Below are 13,668 nucleotides of genomic sequence, written 5' to 3' on the forward strand. Positions count from 1 at the left end.
TTTGTTTTAAATTGGTTCTTAATTAGTTAATTTAATAATTTATACAAATTTATCTAATAGTCCCTAAGAAGTAGCTTAATTGGGTAGGACCACGTCTAATGAACTAGATGTTATTAGTTCGAATCCTCATTCCTCCTCTTATGTGTACATGTCAAAAAATAAAAAATAAAAAATTTCACAAAGTGGCACGCATAATACTTTGATACATCAAACTACCATTTTGTGGCAAACAAGCAACTTTGTTAGAATTAGCAATTAGGTTGGATGAAAAAATGGTCACACACGAGCCACTCCTAGTCACCTTTCACGAGCCACTCCCAGTCACCTTTCTGGGTAGCTCCCATAGCTGTAAACCCTTTAGGGGTGGCTTGCGAGTTGCGGCTACCCTTAAAGGATTGGGGGTTATATCGCCTCCAAAATTAAATAATTAATTTTACTTAACTTGGAGTGTTGCTCGTAGTTTCATTAAACTAAGTAACTGATGTTAGCTAAATACACCACGCTACACTAAATATCAAAGTATACTATAGCGGAAAGCAAAAATAAGTGATCTGAGGCAACTAATCATATATCATCAATATAAACTCAGAGTTTCCAAACAACATTGCTATAACGATTATACTAACAACTATCTAAGCAAACCTAATAGTGTGAATCATTCTCTCAGCATCTTTATCCCAACGGATTTCTCATTCTACAGCATGACAACTTGTTAATCTACAAAATAGCGAAGTTTTCCATAAGTGGAAGAAAGTAATTGCGTAAGTTCATGATTTAGTAAGTAAATTATGATGAAATTGATCCATGTAATGAGCCTTAAGGAATAGTCCATAACCTTCAATTATTAAACATGAGTTTTCATGAAAAGATATGTGTTGTCTCTGTTTTTACGCCACTGAAATATGATTTATTTTTAAAAAGGTAGGCCATATGGGTTATATAGAAATTAAAACCATTTAAGAAATATTTTAAAGCATGTTAACCAATATATAAATAAATGAAACTATATGTAGTGTTTTTAAGAGTGTTGAACGTCTTTAGATAAGATAAGTTTGTTTAGACATTTGTTTTAAAATTTATCATTCTTTAATATGGGGATTCGACTGGTTGAGGCTGTGTGGATTCACTTTCTTGAATCAGGCCCTTTTTGAAAATTCTAATTTCCTTGCGTATAAAATATGCACAAGAAAAGTCCTCTTCCCGACACTTCTCGTCTCGACCCAAACAAGACGCTAGGAATTAGATGCCAAGTGGACCACCAATATTAATAATGGAGGTTGAGATAAGGTAGACCGTAATGAAAACGTCTTAGACTCATAGACTCATAGACTCAAGTAATCAATTATCAGGAAATGGGGGTGTATACCGTGTAGTAGTGGTCTATTTACCAGAAAAATCAGCACCGAAGGAGCACCTCCTCCTTCCTTTGAAGTGATGTATAATAAATGAACCATTTAACAAGAATTTTCTTTGAAAATTATAACTGTCTATGGCTTTTCAAAATATTAATCAATTCATAAGCATAATTGATTCGAAATAAATCTCAAAGTTTGGAGAAGATAATGAAGGTTGAAACTTGAATCAATATATTGAGTTTTGTTGTGAAATTTTTATTTGAATAATAAAAAAATAATAATTAATGTGATATACAAGTAGAAAAGGAATTATAATTTTTTGTAAGAGAACAGTTTAAAAAATATATTATTTAGTAATAAGGAAAAAAAAACATATAAAATAAAAAGAGAAGATTGTTGCCGAACATTCAAGGAAAAGCAGAGGTTGGAAAAATTGTTAGATACTGACAAATGACAAGTACCCCTTTCCATGGTTCACGACTTATGAGTAAATGCTAGGGGTGTAAAGGCCACAAATTGCTAACTGTTTTTGAAGGTAGTTAAGAAAAATCGCTAACCGCATAGACGGTTATAGTTAACGGTTTTAGGTTTTTTCAAAACCACTAACCGTTAATCGCATATATATATATATATATATATATATGAAATGATGTCGTATATAGTATGATAGTATCATATTACCATAGAAACAAAGTTATTTTTAAGAATTTCCCTACATTTAAGAAAAGTACAGAGATTTTAAAAAGTTGGTGCCAGTGCTCTTATCCATTTATTTTCCCTTTTACAAAATTTTCAAAAGTAGTCGGCACAGGAGTAATGGTTTTTTCTTTATCACTTAGGGCTCATTTAGTTCATAAAATAACTATTTCATTAAAAAAATGAATAATTATTACTTGGAATAAGAGAACGTGGAATGTGATAATTATTCATATTTCTTAGTTTGATAACAACATATGCGCTTTTATTGAAATTTCAAAGAATTTTTATGAGACTTTTTTATTTTATTTTATTTTTTATGTCTATACAAGAAAAGGAGGAGGGATAATTCGAATAAGTAACCTCCGCTTTATGAGGCGTGGTCCACAGTCAATTGAGCTATACCTTGGAGACAATTTTTATGAGACCTACACGCCCAAGTAAGTAAATAAACCATCTCATATCAAATGATAATTTTAAAAACCACCTATGGGTGAAAAAATTGTATCAAAAAGTAAGAGTAAATGTAGCATTATTCCTAGAGCAATGCTATTTAGTAGACTAAATATCATTTTTATTATTCTTAAAATTTATTTAGATAAATGAATTATATATAAACTCTCTCGTAATTACTACCTAAATTATTAACAATTTTGCTTTATCAATCGACGCGTTTTGGTTTGAAAACACAACTAAGCAGCAACGTCCTTTCCACAACCACATTAATGGTCTTGCTTTATCTCAAATTTTTAGCTATTTGTTGAGCCGAATGAATGCTCTGGCTTCTCAGTCAAAAAGCAAGAGTCGTGTTTTGGTTTAAAACATGCTACTATGAGGAGCAGCGTCCTTTCCACGAGCACAATAATGGTCTTACTTTATCTTAAAGGCGACAGACATAGTATGACAAGGTAATGGTGATGGAAAGGGATCGGATCCCTTCGAATTTTCTCGGGAATTCGAGGTATTAAATTTCTAATATGGACCATTAATTTTTATCTAGTGGTGTGGATTAGGCCACTAATAAAATATTATTAAAAAATAAATCAAAATCTAAATAATAATAAATTAATAAAATAGTTTTAAAAAAATTTAAAACACATGGGCTGGCCGGCCACCCCTTTTGGAAGGTTAGGGGTGGCTTCGGCGGTCTAGGGTGGCCGAAGTGTCAAAAAGAAAAAATTTATTGGCTTTGGCCCTTTGGGATGGACGATTCGCCCCCAAGGGCCGGTTGGGGGTGGTTCAACCGCCAATTGGGGATGGCCGAAGCTACCCCCCGTTCTCCTTTTTTTAAAAAAAAAAAATATGATGTAGCACCCAAAAACCTAGGTACCATGCCACGTGGCGCTTTGAAACCACAAGTACCATGCCACGTATAAGGGTGACGTGGTGCTCCTTTAAATACCCTAACAGAATCTTGATGGAAGTACCAAGTAGGTTTATTTGCTTACCACATGTACCATTTGTAACATTTTTAAAAACTCATGTAGCTATTTGATTTTGGTGCAAACCACAGATATTGGAAAGATATTTAACCCATAAAAAAAAATTGTTTCTCAACTTCGCAGTTTCATTAAACTAAGTAACTGATGATTAGCTGAATACACCATGTTACACTAAATATTAGAGTATACTATAGCGGAAAGCAAAAATAAGTGATATGAGGCAACTAATCAATCATGTATCATCATTATAAACTCAAAGTTTCCAAACAACATTGCTATAATAATAATAACTAACAACTATCTAAGCAAACCTGATAGTGTGAGTCATTCTCTCAGCATCTTCATCCCAGCGAATTTCTTATTCTACATCCTGGCAACTTGCTAATCTGCAAAATACTGAAGTGCTTCATAAGTGAAAAAAAGTAATTGCGTAAGTCTAAGATTTAGTAAGTAAATTATTACGAAATTGGTCCATGTAATGAGCCTCAATTAAGGAACATTCCATAAGCTTCAATTATTAAACGTGAGTTTTCACGAAGTGTTGTCTCATTTCTACGCCATTGAAATATGATATATTTTTAAAAAGGTAGGCTATATGGGTTATATAGAAATTAAAACCATTTAAGAAATATTTTAAAGCATGTTAACCAATATATAAATAAATGAAACTATATGTAGTGTTTTTAAGAGTGTTGAACATCTTTAGATAACATAACTTTGTTTAGACATTTGTTTTGAAATTTATCATCTAAAAACTTTTCAATCTTTTTTTAGCTTTTGTTCTTTTAAAAAAGTTCACATACTTCCTAAAACTACTACTCAATTAATAATATCATCATAAAATTTGAATTAAGACAATGTCTCCGGCGTGTTTCGTGCCATTGGTGCGTTTCTTTTTGTTTTCATAGTGTGGGCCTAGGCCTACTTTTAGCAAAATAAATGGTGTAAAAAGTATGCTTTGCTAGTTTTTTAAAGAAAAATGTCAATAATATATTGATGGTTAAGATAATGTAGACCATACTGGAAACGTGTTGACCGCACGGTCAAGTAATCAATTATCATGATATTCACACACACCTATTAACTAAAAGCATCCATCATCGATCCTTTCATGGGCCGGGTTGTAGAAAAATCAGCACCGAAGATGCCCTCCTCCTTCCTTTTAAGTGGTGGATAATAAACAAACCATTCTTCCCTACGAATTTTCTTTGAAAATTATAATTTACCAATGGCTTTTCAATATATTCACAACTCCACAAGTATCCCTTTCCATCATCACGCTGTTCCTAATGGATGACCATTGACTTGGTGTCAACATGAGTTAATGCCACGGGACCTAAAAAGTTTATGAAAAGATAAAGTGAAACAAATATCCGGCAATTTGGTGGGCCTACGACTAATTAATTTCTTGCAGACCATATAATTTGGACCGACAAAAATTTTGTTACCAATTTGACTCTAAAAAAGGTTTTATTTTTATTTTTTATTTTTATTTTTATTTCTTTTTAGTTTGTTGAAGAAAAAGGTCCCCGATCGAAGTGGAGGACTCGGCATCAATAATAATGATGGTTAAGATAATGTAGACCATAGTGGAAACGTGTTGACCGCATGGTCATATATAGGTCAAGTACTCAATTATCAGGATATTAATGCACACATATTAACTAGATTAATACTATTTAGTACACTTTCATACGATTGTTAAACAATTATAATAATGTGGCAATAAAAATTAATCTTTAACTCAACAAGGCACTTGTAAAAATAAAAATTAATGGTTGATATTCACTGTCACATCATTATAATTGTACGATAATAATAAAAAAGTGTACTAAATATGATTATGTGTCAACTATGATGATATATCATTAAATACCACTTTTCAAATTCTTTTAAACTACTAAAAAAACATGATCACATGCAAAAGATTCATGTCTTAAAAGCTAATTTGTATGAAATTTCTCACATATCAATTTATATGAAACAAAAGTAAGAAGTAATAGAAATTCTTAACGTGATTATGTGGTTTGACCCTACGCCTCAAATGAATTAATCTTTTATTTAGGTTTATGATTGATTATAGTTTTTCAACATCTATTTTTAAATGTTTTAAGGTTTGATAAAAGAAAAAAACTTGACGTCCTTACATTGACAAGATGAATAAGTTTTAAGAGTACAAGATCATTGCAAAATATTATTATCACATACACCAAGTATACAAACAATTATTCTGATTCTGGGATGACCTCTAACTGCTGGTTTTGACGTTGTGTTAGTATATTTGCATTATTTTTTACATGGCCAGCAGAAGCAAAGGGATTAGGAGGCATAATTAATTTATCTCCATCTCCTTCCAACATTTTAACAACATCTTTTATGGAAGGACGATCCATTGGGTGCCATTGGATGCACCAGAGTCCTACAGTTGCAAGCTTCTTTGCAATTTTAGCGTCTCCATCATCCTCAACAAAGATTCGTATATCTTCTTTTTGTTCCAAGACATTGTAGATCCATTCTGGAAAATAGATTTGGCCACTATTTTCAACAGTAACGTCAACATTTTTCCTTCCTCCGACCATTTCAAGTAACAATATTCCAAAGCTATAAACATCTGCTTTAGAAGACACATTCCCAAAATTTCTAGAGAACACTTCGGGTGCAATGTAACCCATGGTCCCCCTGGCCGTGGTCATGGACACTGCACTTTGATCCTTTGCACACAACTTGGCAAGACCAAAATCAGAAATTTTTGGATTGAAGTTTTGGTCTAACAAAACATTGTGAGGTTTGATATCAAAATGGAGGATTCGTTGGTCACATCCTTGATGAAGATATTCAATTCCTTTAGCTACGCCAAGAGAAATATCTTGCAGCTTATCCAAATTAAGGATGGGGTTCTTGGCGCCCGTTGAAGATATGAACTTCTCTAGTGAATCATTTGGCAAGAACTCATAAACAAGAGCTCGTCTAAATCCATCAGCACAGAAGCCAACCAAACGAACCACGTTCACATGATGGATTGTACCCATTGTTCTTACTTCGTTTATAAATTCTTCTCCATTTCCCTTAGAAGTGTTGAGGATCTTCACTGCAACGTGAATTTTATGAGAAAGCTTTCCTTTAAATACTGTTCCATATGCTCCTTCACCTAACTTCTCAGAAAATTGACTTGTAATCCTTTTAATGTCGATATAGGAGTATCTTGTGGGTTTGAAATTTCTGTAATCTTCTAAAAACTTGTTGATCTTTGCTTGATGTTCTTTTTCTACTTTATCGTAAGTATATAACCGGTAGAGAGCAAAGATAACAAGTAGTAATAGTAATGAACCTAAGGTGATACCTGCGTAATAAACATGTGAGTCAATAGTTTACATCTCCTCAATAAAAAAGAATTTTGAATGGCCAAGACAACTCACCAGTGATCGCTAACTTTGATAATGCACCTGTTAAAGATTTAACATAATTAGCTTCTCATTCTACATTTCCAAAAAAATAAATATTTTTTGCCTAAAATTTTCTTGCTAATAGCCAAGTTATATTGAATTTAGACCCCTTGAGGGCAAGTTGTAGGCGTCTAAGAGGGCTAAAGGTACTGTGCAGTGTTTTTCCCCGAGTTATTTTATTTTTGGGTGGAAATGAATGCACGTTGGCTTGAAAACTGTACATGAAGAAATTGAGTACAAAGGTGGAAATTGGAGAGAAGACAATACCTTCGAGGAAGCATTCGGTTTCTAATTCAGTGCTATGTTTCTTCAATCTGCATTTCTTGCCTTTTGCTTCACAGTGTCCACACACTGGTCTGGACCATTTCAGTTCAAGATTTTTCTCATCATCATCGAGCACTGTAGTATTCGGAATTGATCGAAGAGTATACATCTTTGTACAAGATGATAGGGGTAAGTCCATGAGTTCATCACGTTTATCGAAGGCATAAACCTGGTGTTTTTGGCTACTAAGACAACGGATAAACCTGAATTTTACTTCTCTTCGGGGACAATTGAAGAAGACAAAGTCTGGAAGGCCAGTTGAAGAAGATTCCCCTGAAGACAAAGTCTGGTCTTCAGGGGAATCTTCTTCGAATTGGAAAGGCGAGGAAGATAAATTGAGTCTCCTAAGCTGCTTTGGAATACAATGAGCTGGATCATATAATTGAAGTACCTGAGATTTGTAGTCGATCCGTTTGACAAAAAGCTTGACTGAATTCGGCAGCTCAACCACTGTATCGTTTGTATCAGTGCAGGAGAGATTAAACCCAGGATACCCACAGTGCCCTGGGTGACTGTTAACCCGGAAGGGAAATCGGATGACTGGGCCACGAGCTCCACACGGCAATTCAGCACACCCATTACTTTGGCATTCTCCAAGGTCTATGATGAAAGCCACAAACAACAACAAGAAGTATGAGAATTCCATTTCTAAGCAAAATATCCAATCTCTCTGCTCTGGAATGCTTCTCAGAGATATATAGCTAGGCTTTCTCCAGTAAATTTCGGAAGAACTTCTCTTGGACTTGGACTTATGTAGTAATGGTGACTGTATGAACCCAAGAAAAAGTCAGCTTCCCAAGGCTATGTTTGGCAATACAATGGATTAAGGAAGTGGATAATACTCTAATTAAATTTGATTAATGTGAAAGAAAAAAGTAAGAATATTTTATATAAAAAATAAATAAAAAATTTATTTTATAATAATTTTTTTATTTAAATAATAATAAAAAATAATTAATTTAATATAAAAAATAAGAATGTTAAAATTAATTTTTAAAAAAAAAGTGTAAAATGTGTTTTTTGAATTTTGGATCCTCTTTCCAGTAGGCCTCTTGCCAAACATAATCCAAATGTCTTTCAATAAATCCGGCTGTGGTCTCGTTTAGTTTGGCAACTGACTAAGGGGAAGTTTTTTGGACGGTTACGGTAGCGCCAGTTTTCAAGTTGTGTGCAAAGGACTTTTTTTTTTATTTTTTATTTTTATAATTTTTTATGAATAATTACCGACTGTTGGCCGTTGCCAAACGATGCAGCAGCTCTCGTGCACTGCAGAAAAGAAAAGGAAAAAAAATAAAATAAATAAAAAGCCAGAAAAGTGGACGTTGGCGTTCTGTTTTTGAAAAGAAAAAAACATAGAAAAGCCAGCATCTTCACGAGAAGACTGGCCTAGCTAGCTCTTCCCATCAGCTACAGTGACCACTCAAAGAATTGCAAAAGGTGTCGCTGCAATTATTTCTTTATTCATAAGGGCAATTATTTCTTTCCCTCCCACTCCCACAATAATCGCAAAGGACAAATTTTCTAGAGCTGGCTTATAGGAAATCTTTTTCAAACAGCCTCTCTCTCTCCCTCCATGGCAAGAGGAATGCTCTTCCCTGCTGGATTCACGGTCCTAATTGTTGTTATTGTCCTAGTCCATGAAGCTTGCAGTGGCAACGATAGTTATAATCACTCATGTCCTCCTTCTTCATGCGGCAATATCCAGGATATAAGCTATCCGTTTCGGTTGGAAGGCGATCAACCAATTTGTGGAGATCAAAGGTATAGTCTGTTTTGTGAGAATAACCAAACAGTATTATACTTATATGCTGGAAAATACTACGTACAGGAAATCGATTACAAGAGATACACAATCCGAATTGTAGACGCAGGTATTCATGAGAAGGACAATATCTCCTTCATCCCTCGTTATTTTCTAAACAACTACAATTTCAGTTCAGGGGATCCATATAACCTATCTTATCCAGATAACAGATATGTCCGTTGTAATATTACTGATCGGTACAACCGGTTAAATTGGCAGTATGGTGTGGTTTGGGTGAAGTGCGAAAAGCCAATGATTTCTGAACAGTATTTTGACGCGTCTAGTTGCTTGAGTAATGGAGTGAATTCTTCCAACTCTTCTCTATTCCATTCCAAGAGCTATCGATATGTTTTATATTCCGACCTTCTATCATCTATGGACGATTTGGGGGACTCTTGCCAAATAGAGCAAATGCTTTCGACAGCGTGGGAACACTACCCAATTACGTGTTCAGACGCTTACGATCTAGTGGCCTACGGTTTTAAGCTTTCATGGGTGCAAGCTTTGTGTGATAACTTCACAGGAGAAGACTTTTGCTACATCAATAACGTGAACACGCTTGACTATGGTTGCTACGATCCAACACTACTGGCAACACAAGGTGCGTACAGAATCTGACAAACAAACAGATTTTTCAGTTTCACACTAGATTCTCACACTAACTTCACACTAAATTTTATTTTCCTTTCGCACATTTCTTTCTCCTCTTATGCCATATTTTTCAGGTTGCTGCCACCCCCATTAACCATTGTGCCACCCCTTTTTTTTTTTTTTTTTAATCTTAAATTTCTTGTTTGATTTGGAGCATTTATTTAAAAATGAGAAATGCTAAAGGTCCAACTTTTTTGTCCAACAAAAGTCCAACTTTTGACTTATTTATTTTTAAAAAATAAAATAAAATAAAAAATGGAAAAAATGTTTGAAGCAACCCTATCTATTTTTGCTTTTCTTTTATTTAGTATTTTTTTAAAAATGAAAAATAGTATTTTTCTTCATAATAATGACATTTTCTTAAAAAAAAATGACATTATTATGAAAAAAATACTATTTTTCATTTTTTTAAAAATACCAAATAAAAGAAAGACAAAAAATAGATAGGGTTGCTTTAAACATTTTTTCCATTTTTTATTTTATTTTATTTTTAAAAAATAAATAAGGCAAAAATTAGATTTTTATTGGGCAAAAAAGTTGGGTCCCTATCATTCCTCTTTAAAAATAGACCATCCAAATATAATTTATTGCACGGTGTAATATCGTAGGAATTGCACCAGACCTCGGTCCCCTGTACCATAACAACGTGATATTGCGTACTGGGTTATGATCACATAATGACCAGCTTATATCTTTTAGTTTACATTAATAATGACTTCATTTTTTTTTTTTTTTTTCAAGCTTGCTAACGTTGATGTTATTCTTTCTCTGTGGAGCAGATTCATCCGATAAATCGATATTTAGAAAAGGTGAGGTTTCTATTTCAAAAAATTGTTTGAAGGATAATACAGAAGGGCGCAATGACATAGAACTGGATGAGTTGTGCCTGATGATGACACCACTAGAGGAGTAATTAATGTAACAACCAAATTTACACCCAAATTTTATATTGGGAAGATGAATAATAATCATATAAAATGGGTAGATTATATTTCTTGTTTAGTGTATCCCAAGACAAAAGTTGTTTACGCAGCCTATCAGACAACTCAACATTAGTTAGAGTTGGCTGCAAGTGTAAAACAAGCTTAACTTTATTTTTCAAATTAGTTACAGTTTGAACTACTTATTGTTCATTCTGTTTATTCTGTTCTTAGTCTAAACTTGAAGTTAGTAAAGTTAGTTAGTTTGTCAAGTTCTGTTATCAATGTAAGCAAGTATATAAGTTGAATTCCTTCATTGTATTTTATTAAGGTTGAATATACAGAGAATACGTTTTCTCAGATTCTCTCTCTCAACTTGTTCAATCTTTTCAAGTCTTCTTCTTCTTCATACTTTTGAAATTATTTAATTCACCTTTCAATTAATTATTAAAATTTACCTTTTTTTTTTATAGTTATTGGAACTCTTTTGCGCGTACTGGAAGTAGTACCGGAGAATACATGTAAGAATATCCTATATCTCTCATTCGTTTTCTTTTAACAGATCATTTCTTAGACTGTGAAGCATGAAAATAGTTTCAACGTGCCAACAAGATGAATATTAGAGGCATTTACAAGAAAAAAGAAAATTAGTTATACATTGTAATTGTATTTTCAACTAAAATAAAAATGCATATTTTCAATTCCAAGTTTTCAAATGCTGATGTTATTGTTTCTTTGCCAAAGCAGACTACATATTAAGTTGGATTTACCCAGATGACGTCGATGCCTCCATATTAAGTGGGATTTTATTTGACCCTAAACTTTTCAAATTATTTAAGTCACTTTCTTGATTAAATAAGTAATTTATATTTTTCATATTTCTTGCAGTCCCAACGGTATGCATGATCTCCTATGTCGGTAAGAACCTTAAATCTCTCATTTAATCTTCTTTATTTTTATTTTTTCCTTTTTAATTAGCAGATAATTCCTTCGACTGTGAAGCATGAAATCTTTTAAAATGCAGGCAAGATGAAAATATTATTCACATAAAAAAAAAAAAAAACAAAAATTGTGATTAATTACAAGGATTTAGAAAGGGGGTTGAGTTGTAATAAATAAGATGCTCACAGTACTGGGTCATCTACATGTTTGTTTTCTTATAATTTATTTTGACGATGTTCTTTCATAGGACTATACCTTGGAGCAAAAGCTGTATTGTTGGGCCCATGTGTGATTGCGTTTTTGATATATAAATGGCGTAGAAGGCATTTATCTATGGACAATGTTGTTGAAGAATTCTTGCAAAGCCACAATAACCTCATGCCAATAAGGTATTCTTACTTCGAAATTAGGAAAATGACCAAAAATTTCAAGGACAAATTAGGCGAAGGAGGCTATGGCACTGTATTTAAAGGAACACTTCGAAGTGGCCGACTTGTAGCTATAAAGATGTTGGGTAAGTCCAAAGCTAATGGACAAGATTTTATCAATGAAGTTGCAACCATTGGACAAATTCACCATGTTAATATAGTTCAACTCATTGGTTTTTGCGTTGAAAGATCAAAGCGAGCTCTAGTATATGAGTTCATGCCTAATGGCTCTTTGAATAAATACATATTTTCCTCAGAAATAAGTACCCTCCTAAGCTATGACAAAATGTATGATATAGCTTTAGGAGTGGCTCGTGGAATTGAATATCTACATCGAGGATGTGCCATGCAGATTTTGCACTTTGATATCAAGCCTCACAACATTCTTCTTGATGAGAATTTGGCTCCCAAGGTGTCTGACTTTGGCTTGGCAAAATTATATTCAGTAGATGATAGCATTGTCTCTTTGACTGCTGCAAGAGGGACGTTAGGATACATGGCTCCTGAGTTGTTCTACAAAAACATTGGAGGCATTTCATACAGAGCTGATGTTTATAGTTTTGGCATGTTATTGATGGAAATGGCGGGTAGAAGAAGGAACTTAAATGCACTTGCAGACCATTCAAGTCAAATTTATTTTCCTACTTGGGTTTATAACCAATTGCATGGTGGAAAAGACATAGAAATAGAAGATGTTACCGAGGAGGAAAAGAAAATAGCTAAGAAGATGATCATGGTTGCCTTATGGTGCATACAGATGAAGCCTAGTGATCGCCCTTCAATGAACAAAGTCATAGAAATGCTTGAAGGAGAAGTTGAAAGCTTACAAATGCCTTCCAAACCATTCTTATCATCACTAGAGAGCCCCATGAGGGATGCTGGAGAGGATTCAAATCAAACTTGCTCATCAATTCAATCAGAAGAATCAAGTCAAATAACTCAGTTTTAAATGCAAATTAAGTGATATGAGTCTCCTCAATTACATTCCCATTATATTGGGGCAATTAGTGTTCTCATCTATATTTGTTAGCACAAAGATGCTTGATGTTTATGTGTAGTAAATAAGATCAGTTCCTTTGATTTATGATAACTTGCCTTATTACATCATTTCTTTTGTTTGAAGTCTATTTTCTCATATTTAACCAATGAATTCAGTTTCAGTTTGAGAAGGTATGGTGCTATTCTTCGTTCTCCATTAGTCATCCCCTGCTTTGTAAATTTGGCATATCACAATTCATAAGTTTATGTTTTAAACTTTGAAAAGAATGGGCTAATCAAGCAGCTGTGTTTTCAAAGTTTGGAAGTATAGAATGTTTAAACAATGGTTAAATGTTTAAAGTCGCCCTAGAAAGCTTTGGATCTGATGTATGTGTTGGGTGTACATTGATTAATATGCTTGTGACAATCTTTAAATTTTAGCATATAAGATGTTTGAGAAAACACCGAAGAGAGAATGAGGTTACTTGGACTTTGATGAGAACTTGGTTCATGCAATTGGGGTACTCAAGAAAGGCAATAGATTTGCATTTGGATACAATTTTGAGTGGTTAGGTACCATCTTAATTGGTTTACTCTAAGTGCATTTTTATCAGCTTGGGTGGAGTCAGAATTGTTGTCCCATGGGCAATAATTTCATTCTTGGGTTACTCTAGTGGTGTTGGCT

The 13,668-nt window shown here is 33.6% G+C and overlaps 3 protein-coding genes across 3 annotated transcripts in view; 2 read left to right on the forward strand and 1 right to left on the reverse strand.

Moving 5' to 3' along the window:
• The window catches only part of LOC132174654 (PR5-like receptor kinase), a gene marked incomplete in the record, with an annotated part of 24,045 nt that overhangs the window by 5,547 nt on the left and 4,830 nt on the right, over positions 1–13,668 (forward strand).
• Positions 5,656–7,965, reverse strand: LOC132174655 (rust resistance kinase Lr10-like). The gene is made up of 3 exons (XM_059586292.1): positions 7,204–7,965; positions 6,910–6,936; positions 5,656–6,833 (listed from the first exon to the last, which is right to left on the reverse strand). The coding sequence occupies exons 1-3, from the start codon at positions 7,904–7,906 to the stop codon at positions 5,719–5,721; spliced, it is 1,845 nt and encodes a 614-aa protein (XP_059442275.1). The 5' UTR covers positions 7,907–7,965; the 3' UTR covers positions 5,656–5,718.
• LOC132174653 (LEAF RUST 10 DISEASE-RESISTANCE LOCUS RECEPTOR-LIKE PROTEIN KINASE-like 2.3) lies at positions 8,803–13,101 on the forward strand. The gene is made up of 6 exons (XM_059586290.1): positions 8,803–9,665; positions 10,495–10,524; positions 11,109–11,156; positions 11,383–11,433; positions 11,524–11,553; positions 11,825–13,101. Exons 1-6 carry the CDS (start codon positions 8,834–8,836, stop codon positions 12,952–12,954), a joined length of 2,121 nt encoding a protein of 706 aa, XP_059442273.1. The 5' UTR covers positions 8,803–8,833; the 3' UTR covers positions 12,955–13,101.

This window comes from Corylus avellana, chromosome ca3 (assembly GCF_901000735.1).
Source record: "Corylus avellana chromosome ca3, CavTom2PMs-1.0".
Lineage (NCBI taxonomy): Eukaryota > Viridiplantae > Streptophyta > Magnoliopsida > Fagales > Betulaceae > Corylus > Corylus avellana.

Bases quoted from the DNA above. Each gene is read 5' to 3' on its own strand.
- LOC132174655 (XM_059586292.1), bottom strand. From the start codon at position 7,906: ATGGAATTCTCATACTTCTTGTTGTTGTTTGTGGCTTTCATCATAGAC. The intron at 6,937-7,203 runs GTATTGTCTTCT...AATCTTTAACAG, and splicing joins AACCGAATGCTTCCTCGAAG to GTGCATTATCAAAGTTAGCG. The intron at 6,834-6,909 runs GTGAGTTGTCTT...TTTATTACGCAG, and splicing joins ATCAAAGTTAGCGATCACTG to GTATCACCTTAGGTTCATTA.
- LOC132174653 (XM_059586290.1), top strand. From the start codon at position 8,834: ATGGCAAGAGGAATGCTCTTCCCTGCTGGATTCACGGTCCTAATTGTT. The intron at 9,666-10,494 runs GTGCGTACAGAA...TCTGTGGAGCAG, and splicing joins AACACTACTGGCAACACAAG to ATTCATCCGATAAATCGATA. The intron at 11,157-11,382 runs GTAAGAATATCC...TTGCCAAAGCAG, and splicing joins AGTAGTACCGGAGAATACAT to ACTACATATTAAGTTGGATT.